General features: G+C 42.2%; 1 protein-coding gene across 3 annotated transcripts in view; it reads right to left on the reverse strand.

The window, feature by feature from the left end:
* Positions 1-12,012, reverse strand: part of Myo10a (unconventional myosin 10A) — a 39,374-nt gene that overhangs the window by 21,117 nt on the left and 6,245 nt on the right. For 2 of the 3 annotated variants that reach the window (XM_072906759.1, XM_072906760.1), the window contains exons 3-16: positions 7,336-7,446; positions 4,986-5,074; positions 4,843-4,906; positions 4,650-4,759; positions 4,109-4,393; positions 3,836-4,013; positions 3,492-3,770; positions 2,605-2,934; positions 2,209-2,496; positions 1,971-2,128; positions 1,496-1,873; positions 902-1,245; positions 324-792; positions 40-242 (exon numbers count right to left, since the gene is read on the reverse strand). In XM_072906759.1, coding sequence (XP_072762860.1) covers positions 40-242; positions 324-792; positions 902-1,245; positions 1,496-1,873; positions 1,971-2,128; positions 2,209-2,496; positions 2,605-2,934; positions 3,492-3,770; positions 3,836-4,013; positions 4,109-4,393; positions 4,650-4,759; positions 4,843-4,906; positions 4,986-5,074; positions 7,336-7,446 — 3,286 coding nt within the window. Of the gene's footprint in view, positions 1-39; positions 243-323; positions 793-901; positions 1,246-1,495; positions 1,874-1,970; positions 2,129-2,208; positions 2,497-2,604; positions 2,935-3,491; positions 3,771-3,835; positions 4,014-4,108; positions 4,394-4,649; positions 4,760-4,842; positions 4,907-4,985; positions 5,075-7,335; positions 7,447-7,863; positions 9,676-12,012 lie in introns of those variants that run through there. The other variant, XM_072906761.1, reaches the window with a different exon arrangement.

Below are 12,012 nucleotides of genomic sequence, written 5' to 3' on the forward strand. Positions count from 1 at the left end.
ATTGCATCCTTAATTGCAACATATTTAAAAATGATTTACCGTCGTAAAAACCGATACCGAGCGCCATATTTACGCGGTTTCTATTGGCACGCCATTCCAGGACGCATGGTGGATAATTCCTGGGTACCTGATGCACCGTTTGCTGATTGTTATTCATTACGCGATACACCGTTCTTTCGCCTTGCAATAGTTTGCGTTGGCAGTAAGCCTTGTAGCCGTCGTAGGCGTAATCGGAGACGTATCTGATTAAAGAATTTTAATTAGGGATAACTGTGCGTGAATGATTCACCGCACGCGCGCGACAGCGAATGGAGAACACTTACTTTAGGAGATACTTGAAGAGAGTGCCACTGGGCTGGAATGCCGATAGACAGTTGGACAAAAGCAGCCATCCTCTTTCCTTGTTGGCATCGTTCTCGTTCTTCCATGTTTGATTCGCCAGTTGGCACAGTATCTCATCCCTCAGCTTCTCGTTCACGATGCCCTTGTTAACAATGTAGTCACCCAACGCTTGCTCCCGTTTACCATTAAGATTATTTTCGTTCATAAAGCGCAGAATCATCTTAAACATCATCAGAGAGTCCGTGTAATCTTGATCGCGTGCTTTTGCTAAGAACGGCGTCTTGATTGGCTCGCGTTTCATCCCGAAGATGTGGCTCTTGAAATAGATGTTGGTAAATTTCGAGAACTGGTACTGATCGATATCGTGCGGTAGATTGTAAGGGTAATTCATCGGGACGACTTGACCAACAACCTTGAGGAGATTTCTCTCGGAATGCGTGGGTTGCCAATCTATGAAAAATACAAAAAAAAAAAAAAAAGTAGATCTAGATTCAAATGAGTTTATATTAAAAAATTTGTGTTTAAGATCGAGAAATAGAGATTTGACAGAGAAACATACCGTCAAGTTTACTGTAAATAAAGGCTAGTTCTGCGGGAATTTCCAAGTGATTTACGCCGGCAACAGCTCGCGAAGTTCTCTCTTGTTCCTCTCGTTGCTGCTTCGCTTTCGCTCGCTCCTTACTGGCTCTCTCGATCTCCGCTCTCTTCGTCATTTCCTCTTTCAATACCGTGAATCTTTCACGTTGTCTTTTACCTCTGTAGAGCTTCTGCGCCATCAGCACGCCCTTTTTCATCGCGTGGAACTGCTTACGTTCACGGTAACCGCGATACACCGCTTGTATCAGCACCGTGCTGCGCGAAATGTTGAGGAATCTTCTACGTGCCAAGAAGCCTCTCGTGTATCTGTAAGAGAAACCGTTACAATTGAACTGTTTCCTTATTTAGGGAGGAAGAAAAATTCGCACATTTAATTCCCATTAATCTAACTGGTGAAGAAATAAAATAAAATAAATTGATTTCTGTGTGAAATACTTCATCATACTCCTCTTTTCCATTATTTATATCTGTTTCGTTTACAATAATTTAATCTCTTTGGGAGAGAGAAATCGTAGAAAATATATTTAAAATCCTGAATATCTTTCTGCAAATATACCTCTGCACTGTAATGGCTGCTCTCTCCAGGATCAATGCTCTATTATATTCCAATGTTCTCTCCAACGATTCGCGCAGGAATACCCTTGTAAGTCCAAGTTGATATTGCGACTGCGCCTCCTTCGGTGCGGCTCTGTCCAAGATTATCCTGCAGAGCTCCTTGTTGGGCGCTCCTCTAGGCAAATGCGTCGAGACGAGGTATCGATATCGATCCACAAAGTGTCCGAACACGAGGCGAACAGGATAGCCGGTCTTCCTGATGCGAATCGTTTCCAGCATTCCAGTGTACCTCAATTGCTCGAGTACGCAAGGCATGTCGAATTTCATCGGTGCTTTCTCGGTGTTTGGTTTAATGCAACGGACAAACCACGGATTACATCTACAAACGAAATGAAAATTTTTGCAACTATTCACCTTCCTGCCAGTTTTTTTTTTTTTTTTTTTTATGTCAATTGGAATTGTTTCGGAATATTTACTGAGACATAGATTCCAACAGCTGCTGCAGGCTATCGTGAAATCGAGCCGAGACTGTCGGAGTTCTCGGCTTCATAGTGACAAATCTGCCATTCGGCTTATTCACTGTCTTGTTAGCTTCGTGGGTGGTTCTGACGTGCTGGAACATCTTGCTGACCATCTAAAAATAGCAAATATCGCAACGACATGTGTCATTGTCAAAAGCCTTCGACATTTTCCAACGAAAGGGGGAAAACTTACCGAAATCTTGCTGCTAATTAGTAACTCGACCACGTCTGGCCTCAAAGTGTCTCTGTTCTTATCTAGAAAACCTTCCACGTTGTACCAAACTTGTCCAGCGTAATGTCTGATCGCAAACTCGGCCGAGTTCATTCTCGGCCTCGAATATAGCTCGCTTAGCGCATGATTGTAGTGGCACTTCTCCAAGAAAGATAGATCTGTCGCTTTAGGGAAGTTGCTCTCGTCGTCTAGTAGATGAAGAATGCCCACCGGTTTTTTCGCAATCAAATGAATGACTGGCAAATTATCCTGAAATAAAGAGACACAACCTCCGATTATTTTGTGCAACTTGTATGACTTTAACGAGATTTTAAACTGCACAACATATGTTATTTATGCTGCTAAAATCAATCTCACCGTGTAACTGATGGTGGTCCAATCAATCTTCTCCTTCGCATACTCTTGTTGCTCGAGTTTAAAGATGTGTTTGTTAAAATAAAATTGCAGGTTCTCGTTTGCGTAATTGATGCACAGTTGTTCGAAGCTGTTCTCCGTGAAATTCTCGAAACCAAAGATATCGAGGATCGAAATGGCGGCTGTCTGCTTCGTGCCCTTGTAAACGATATGGTTAACACGTGCGACTAGCCATGAGAAAAGTGAACTATATAGAGCTTTCGCGAAAGCGTCCCTGGCATCGAGGGCTTGATCGATATTCAAGGCCGTGAAAACTCTTTCGTTTCTCGCCTCCTAAAAGTGTATAAATTTATTTGTGCTATCAATTTAAGGAGGTTGTTGCAAAATCGTATTTTTGAGCAATGTTTTTTTGCCGAATAAGCTCTTTTCGATTGAATTTTCATCATATATAGTTTAAATTAAAACTTTGGTAACTTTAATCATCATTTGTAAATTTTGATAAAAAATTTCTTTATAAAATATAATTATAATTATGATTTCTTAAAAGATCAAAGCTTCATTTCTAAACAGATTTTAAAAATAATGACAATTAAATTATCATTTTCAAGCAAAAGATACGTAAGAGTCGAAAGACATGATTTTATAAAAGATTCAAAGATTTCGACGTTATTCCCACACGTTCGATATTTTTTATGCACTTGTTAGATTAAGCATATCTAAAAATTATTTTATATATAATTCAAAAGAGATATTAATAACATTATATTTGCTTTCTTTATAAAAGATAAAAATTGTTTAGATATATTTAATTTAAATAAGATACTTATTTTTAAATGCATCAATCCTCTTAAAAGTCGAAACAACAGATTCGAAGATGAATGAAAACTTACTGTCGTCTTCGTAGTGAGTGCTCGAATGATGCCATCGGAATTTACTTGAAGAAGGTGCGCCGCCCAACGTATCTCAGCGTCAGAACCAACCTCCACTCCTTCCTGGCCGTGCCTCATCTGCTTCCGGTGAAAGTAAACGTTCCCCAGATGCAATACGCTGGCTAGAATCTTGAAAATCGTGTCCTGCTCCTCGGACGTGAAGCCCAGTACCTGCATCGCTGACAGAAGTGCCTTGAAATCTTGAACGTCGCTCTTGCCATCGATCTCGCAGTTTCCACCCTGAAGAAGTAAATGTTATCATTTTTCTAGGTAAGATACGAGGATCTTCTTTTCTTTTACATTACCTGATTTAAATAGAAATATTTGTCCGGTGTAAGCAGACCGTATTTGTCCCTGAGTTGCTGATCGAGCCCAGCTAAAAGTTCATAGAACACGTGGTAGTTTCTCTCCTCCGAAGCCTGAGTTACTATCCTACTCTTTTCTAGGAGATATTGCGTTATCCTACCGCCTATGATCGCGCCGCTAGATATGGAAGTAAAAAATCGTTCGATATTTGTATATAACGACATACTGCAATAACATATCGATCAACATTTTTGTCTCTTAACATTACTCACTCCCTGAAATGAACCTCCAAGTACTTTCCAAACCGACTGCTATTGTCGTTTCGCGGCGTCTTGGCATTTCCGAAGCTCTCTAAGAGCGGCGTCGCTTCCAAGATCTGCTCGGTGACAAGATTGTTTGGCGCGCGATTGACAGCCGCGAGATATTGCATCACTAATTTCGTAGACTCCGTCTTTCCCGAGCCAGACTCGCCGGAAATGACGACCACTTGATTGGCACTGGAGTTATTGGCTGCAGTTACTTGACTGTACGCGGAGGAACCCACGGCGAATAAATGCCTACGAAAGGTGTCCAGGTATAGTAAATCCCTTTCGGATACAGATTAATCATAACAGGACGCGATTCAATTTTTATAATATTTATATAAGTAAGCAAGATATGTAAAATATTAAACAATAAAGCAAGCTTTTCTCGATATTTTAATAAATTATGGCTTCTGATAAAATAAACTTGACATTTCTTTATTTAAATATGTGTCTTATTATAAGCAATACTACAAGTGCTATAAGCAAATGAAAGGATTAATGTACTAACGGCGGAAGTGTTCCGAGGATCCGTCCTTCGTAAAGCTTCACCTGATCCAATCCGTAGATGTCAAACATTTTGTACGGATTCACCGCCACAAGGATACTTCCGGTGTACGTCTAAAAAAAATTAGACATAAATGATTACTGGTGTCAGTTATAAATGAGAGAAAGTAATAAATAAATCGAAGAATGTAACGTACATAAATTAATTCCTTGTCGTAACGGATCTTCAAGTTCCATAGTAATGACGCCTCGTTCAAATCCCTGAAATCCAATCAGCAATGTGACGACAATTAATACATCAATTAATGCAATAATTAATCAAAATAATATTGGGACTCACGTCAACTGAATCATATCTTCCACGCCATTTTGACCCAAGTCCTGCCTGGGCTTCACTCCGCTCAGATTGGTGAGAGTGAAGATTTGCGGCTTAAACATACAATTGTCCACGATTATTCGCCATTTCTCTGCACGAGAAACCAGTGTAATAATATGCATTTGCGTAAATTTGACGACAATTCTAGCGAGTCGACGATTACCCAACGATACTTTTCATTCGCAATTTCTAACAGCGAGTAAAAAAAAAATACGGGGAAACACTCGAGACTTTCCAGTTGAAATGAATTTTGCGATAGGTTTTTGCCGCATTTTCTCGGCATGGCTTGTAAGGAGAATGTCCGACAAAAAAGGAGGATTCGTGCGAATTCACATAAGACGCGAGAGAGCCACTCACGTGAGACTTAACCGGATACCGGCCCGTCTACGTTTGCAACTGCAATTCCATTGGCGCCGGCGACAGTGCGCGATAAACAAAGTTTTTCATTGTATTTATAATACCAGTATCCGTGTATTTTATTTTAACGATGTAACCCTTTCGGGAGAGACGCTCTGATATAAAACATATGGAATAATAAGCTTGGGAAACAATAGCGCACGCGTGCGTGTGTGTGTGCGTGTGTGTATATAATTTTAAGAATGTGAAACTTTAAAGTATTTTAATTATAATAAGCAATAATAGTTAAAAAAAACAGAAGTATTTTCCATAAATTTCAGAATTATTACTAAATAGAGTTTTATTATTGTAAAAATATTGGTGGATTACTATTATTTTTAAAATACTTTATTATTTTTTCTTAATTGAAAAACAATTTCTTTAATAAAAAAAATTGTTTTCTCTCTATTATTCCAGAATTAAAGTTATTTTAATCTTGCGAGTCTATAACGAGATTCGAATTTAAAAATTTGTAAATAATTTAATCATAAAAAAATTCAAGTAGATTATTCAAAAAATTTTTCTTTAATAATAAATGTTTAAAATATATGCATAAATGTAATATCTAAATATAAACTGTCTCTATATATTACATTGCATTTTATATTATATTATGAAATTGTTTTCTTTCTATTATTCCAGAATTAAAGTTATTTCAATCTTGCGAGTCTATAGCGAGATTCGAATTTAAAAATTTGTAAATAATTTAATCATAAAAAAATTCAAGTAGATTATTCAAAAAATTTTTCTTTAATAATAAATGTTTAAAATATATGCATAAATGTAATATCTAAATATAAACTGTCTCTATATGCATAAATGTAATATCTAAATATAAACTGTCTCTTACATTACACTTTATATTATATTAAGTATGATAATATAATATTAATTAAAATTTTTAAATTATTTAAACATTTAAGATTACGAATTTTCTTATTTCGAATAATATTATAATAGAAATCTCTATTGTATATATTCCAAGTAATTGGAATTGTGTCTCGAGACATGTGATAAATTAATCCAGTGTGTTTTTTTGTGTCGAAAACAACTCGTATGCCTTACGCCAGTGTATCTCTTATAATAGGACACCGGCGAAGTGCAGCGCTGCAACTAGTGCACGACAAAGCAGGGGAACACAAAGCAGGCGGGCAGGAGTTAAATGGCCTGCTATCATGGGTGTCGGTTGCATAATGATGCGCTGCCTCGTGTTAATGGCAACTATACATCAACGACGTGTAAATTTTGAATTCTCATGCGACACCCACACACGCCGTAGAGGAGAGATCGATGACCCGCACAGCGTGTTCACGATTCAAGGCCCGGGAACGCGAACTTGAGATTCGCAGGCGCGCGAAGGATAAAAAAGTGAAAAAGGTGGAAAGCAGATTGAAGCGGGCGCGATGTGAGAGTCGTTCTCGTCTAATGAAACATTCAAATGTATAAGGCCGCGCTAGAAAGTCAAGAACCGACAAACGAATTACTCGGATGCTTTACTCCCTTCCTGCTTATTTTTAAACCTATGTAAATTACTTCATGACGTTACATTATAATATAACGTAGAGACTTGAGTCGAAGAGCGGCTTCTTTGACATTTCATACTGCCAGCTGATTGTGATTTATAATATTTACAATATTAATTAAATTAATATTATTTAATTAATAAATATATATTTAGAGAATCAAACAAATGTGTAGTTTAATTTAAAATAAATGAAAAATGTAAGGTTAAATATCTTTTAGCGTGTTTCCGAACTGTATATATTATTGAAAAGGTTTACTTATCTATCGAAAATGTACGTCAAACCTATCTTTCATTCTAAAGCTATCGATTCAGCTTTCATTCAAATATATTGTAATTATGCACGGTCAGTCAATGAACGGTTATTAAGCGCTTTCTATTTTCAGGCTATCTTACCTTGCCGGCGATCACCGCTTGAACTGAAAGCACATTGGCAGCTCTGTGATATTCCAGGACCTCGCCAGGTAGCACATGGCCGACGCCAGGGTCGAACCACACCAATTCACCCTGAAAATAATTTTATTTTATTTAAATACGTGCTTTAGTAATACAGATTCTTAATATTTTAATAAGAGATTTATACTTTTTCCAAGTTTATTTTTCTTTAAAAAAATGTTATTTTTATGCATTTATTAAATTGATTAATCATTATTCTAATATTTAGTCTTCATTTTCTTATTATTTTTAAATTTCATTATATTTATTATGTTATATGTAGAATTTTTTAGAAAATATATAATCCTTAAAAAAATGGCTTTCCCCCTATCAATTACTTAACATAATATTTTCTCTACATTTATACAAGCCGAGTAAGAATGGTTGGAGGTGTAAAAAAATAGATTCATTGAAAAGAAAAAACTTTTTAGTCAACGCATAATATTTTAGCACAATGTTTTTTCAATCATTCCGTAAACAATATCAAACCGTTCTCAAGTTCCACGACGGGAAGCTACGCGTCATAGGAGACGCCTGCACCTTCCTCTTGCCGGTGCAAAAGCCAAATATCGACGACGACGTTTCCGGAGAGTTGGATCGTGCGCTATTAGCATCGCTGAACGCCCTGACGTGTACAGGAATTCGCGTGGCCGTCTTTCTCACGTAATTCGATCTCTCTTTACTCTGCTTCGTCAAGATTCCGCTGTTGGACGCTCCTCGCTTCTGCTCGTCCGCGTTCCGCACCGTAGACCCCGTCGACGACGTCTTCCGTCCGAGCCTCACGTAGCTCGGCAACGTTGTGGGTCTCATGGTCGTCTTCGCGCTCTCCGTTTGTCCCTGCGTCAACATTTCACTCTGCGACTTTGGTCTGCATCTCGCTTGTCTCTCGTTGGCCCAGGTGGAGTCTTTTCGAAGACACTTGCTGCGAGATGACCAAGAGTCCGTTTTTGCAGAGACCTTTCTCGTAGACCAGCCGGTGGAGTCGACGCGACAAGACGACGTCTTCTCGAGATCGTTCTTTCCCACTTTGAAATTACGCAGCCGCTCGATATCCGCTTTGGAGACCAGGATGGCGTCATGCTTGATCCTGACTACGTCCTGATCTCGATCTTGATGTATCCTTCGCTCCAGGGAGTCCGTTTGATTAACATTGCCCATTATCCTGCGTCTAGACATGGTTCTGTCGATCGACGGTCCCGGGTGTTTCTCATCGCGGGATTGAGAAGCCTGGCGGGCGACCTTGCGGGCGACCTTGGCATAAATGTCGTCACCAGCGGCGTCACCCGCGCATCTGGACCGATCTGGTGGATCAGGAACGGGATCACGCAGGTGTCTGACGACTTTCGTCGTCGTTTCTGCGCGCTCCCCACTTGTCCGCGTCCTGCAAAGTCTCGTCGAGGTGTTGGAGGAAGCCGCAGAGTCGCGCAACATTGTCGCAGCGCCAGTGGGCAGCGACATTTTCCGTCGTCGAATCCTTCCGTAGATCGGCGCCTCCCTACCGGCGGACTCTCTCGTCCTCGAGGAGACGTACTCGTCTAGTCGAGGCGTCCTCGAAGCGTGCAGGGCCTTCGGCAGAGTCGACGGCCGCGAGAGATCGCGATCCTCCTTAACCGTGCGACTCGAGGCAGATATCTGGAGACCCGAGGAGGATCTTCTCTCCTTCAGCTGCGGACTAGTTTCCATGCTCGCGCGACGACGCAGGATATCCTGTCTCGAGACTTTCTTCAGGAGCGAGGAAGCGCGCTCGACGGTGTCCGCTTCCTGTAGCCGAGCCCGTCTACCGATCGACGGCAAGGTCGTCGGTCTCCTCGCCTGCTCCGCCGAACGAAGATGCGTGGTCTCAGCCTCGTCCTTGACGCTTCTGCGCCGCAGGATCTCCTTCCTGGAGATGGTCAGGCTGCGCGGCAGCGTGTAAAAGAGCTCGCGGTCGCCCGCGTCCTGCGACGGCTGGGCGGAAGTGCGGTATTGCTGCCTGATGCTTCTCGCTTCCGTCGGCACGCCGCAGGAATCCGGAGCGGAATACGGAGAATCTGGGTCTGGGCCGCCGCCAATCCCATTATGCAACGCGCGTCCGCCGCTGCCGGATAACGGTTCCACGCTCGCGTAGAAAGCTTCCGAAGAGTGCCGCGAAAAGTGACTCCGCGGGGTCGACGATCGACGGCCCACGGACCAACGGCGTTGTTGCTGCTGCTGATGCTGATGCTGCTGCTGATGCTGATGCTGCTGCTGATGCTGATGCTGTTGGTGCTGGCGTTGCCGTTGCTTCGGCGAGTCCACGTTGGCCATCGCTGGCGAGAGTATCGCCGGATGGCGCCGCACGCTTCATGTGCCAGACGACAGTTGGCCACTTATCTTCTCCCAGAAGAGAGGTTTCTCTCCTTGCGAAATGTCTAGCCTTGTGTACCGATGGAAATTTTATAATCCCGGGGCCGTTGGATTTGTGTAATGAATTCCTAGCACTCCTTTTCATCAGCGATCTATCATACAATTATTGACTGCAATAAAATGTATGTGTCTTCCCAGCAGGTTTTCTTCCCTCCAGGATTCCCTCGTGTCTTTTTGCGAAACTTCTTCTTAATTAATCTTTCTTCATGTATGCTTACCTCGGGACTTATATTATCGCACTTGCACAATATACATAATAAATAACGTGGCACGCAATCGCGTGAGTGCGGATATTCGTAATTTCGATTTCTATCGATTGTAATCCTCCGAGATGCTCGTGCATGAGTGTAAGGACTGAATTTACACGCGTCTCTACTTCAACTCTCAACTATTTTTTTCTCGGTGGCAGGATACACGAAATTTTCTTCTCTCATTTCCTTAAACATTTCCTTTGCGTGCAGTACGATTGTAGCAATGCTGAGCTTCGAGTTACCTTTTTCAAGTTTGCTCAATCTAAATAATAGCCTTCTCGTACATGATGAACGCGCATGTAGCGTTTCAAGTCAATGCCCGCTGCACAACTCTCTCGGACGTGCCGAGGTATCGGACGCACGCGACACACATCTTTAATTCGCGATATTTAAAAGATTCGACGACGCCTCACTTGAGATATCGATAAGATATCGATCGTTCAAAAGAAAAAAAAAAAAAAAAATATGTTAAACGCCAATTTTCACGAGCCTCCTTCAGTCGAGTATCAAGTACTTTATCACGAGTCCCTCTCTCTCTCTCTCTATCACACTTTTTTACGTTGATTATTAATTGTTACGTAATTATTTTGAAGTCCTCAACTAGTGATATTGATTAAAATATGTAAATGGATGAGTTACGTATTTATATATTTTTCTACATCTATATTTACTTTTATTGTCCTTTCCATTGCGCATTATTTATATGTTAATTATTATTTGTTAAATTTGTGTGCGGGGCTAGCATGATATTTATAAAAAGAAAAACGAACGAACATGAGCGGAAAACGCAACAAGCACATCGTCACGGTCACCCGAACAAGTTTTCTAGTTAGATACCAGTTGTCTAGCCACGCGTCGAGAACCGCTTCGTCGTTCGACTGCGTGTAATCGCGTCTGCGAACAGTAAAACCAGCAAAGTTTTCCCGTTGGAAACGACGGAGTCGTGGAATATCTGCGAACGGAACAGTCGAATCGTCGTCCAACTGTGGAAACTCCACAGTTTCTTCCGCATTAGCCTGCTTCTTAGTCGAGATTTATTTCCAATTTATTTACGAGAGAGCGAGAACCTCTTATCGACGAATCCCGTCACGATCGCGATCGCGACCCCCGAAGTGGCCGGAGAATCGAGAGCCCGCGTCGTCGCGCATGTTAAATTCGGCTTAAAGAAGTCAGGAGGCCACGAGGAGCGCGAGGTTGGCTTCTATCGGGCACATTGGGTCAGTCGGCAAAAGCCCGTGCTGCACACGCGCAATTCGTTAACGGTGCCCCTCGGCGCCATGTCAACCTGGGTCCCGTCATCTCGACTCCTCCGTCGTCCGCCGAAAACTGACCCTCCTCTCTCTCCCCCTCTCCTTCCGTCTTTCTTCCTCGGAGCAAGAGCCCCCGGACTTGTGAGAGATGATCGCGCGATGCGAACGCTAGGATGTTCGACGCGGTACTGGAACTTGCAGGCCTTCCTCTCCGCAACAATTGCCTCGGCTACGCAGTGGCGTATGCGATTTTAATTGAGACGCGCGCTAATTAGGCCGTGCCCCGACGAAAGCGGTCCATATTCCTGATCCAACTCGCCGCTCTGATCCGGGGTCACCGGATGTCGCGTTTCGCCGATTCGGACCTCTCGTTCCCGCGCAAGTACTTGCCATCTCGATAGCTCGATTCTCCAGACCAGAGTCTCCATTGAATTGTTTATAGACTGTTGCCGTCAGGATATAACACCTAACGTCAAAATCGCGTACGCTACCGACGCGACGCCAGTGGATCGAAGCGCTTTGGGGTGGAACCAAGCGTGCCTCTCTTCTTATATAAATTACGCGCTAAATACGCACACACATGCACGCGCGTTGCATGTGGTGGCAGGAGCGCGAAGGGAAGCGATTCTGCCTAGCGTGGCAAGTTGCAGAAGAGCGATAGAAATTGACGATTGCGGCGAGCGTAACTTTGAGATGGCACACGATTATTTTTTTTTTCTCCCCCCTCCTTTGGCAATGTCCCTAATTGATTC

Source organism: Anoplolepis gracilipes, chromosome 15 (assembly GCF_047496725.1).
Source record: "Anoplolepis gracilipes chromosome 15, ASM4749672v1, whole genome shotgun sequence".
Taxonomy (NCBI): domain Eukaryota; kingdom Metazoa; phylum Arthropoda; class Insecta; order Hymenoptera; family Formicidae; genus Anoplolepis; species Anoplolepis gracilipes.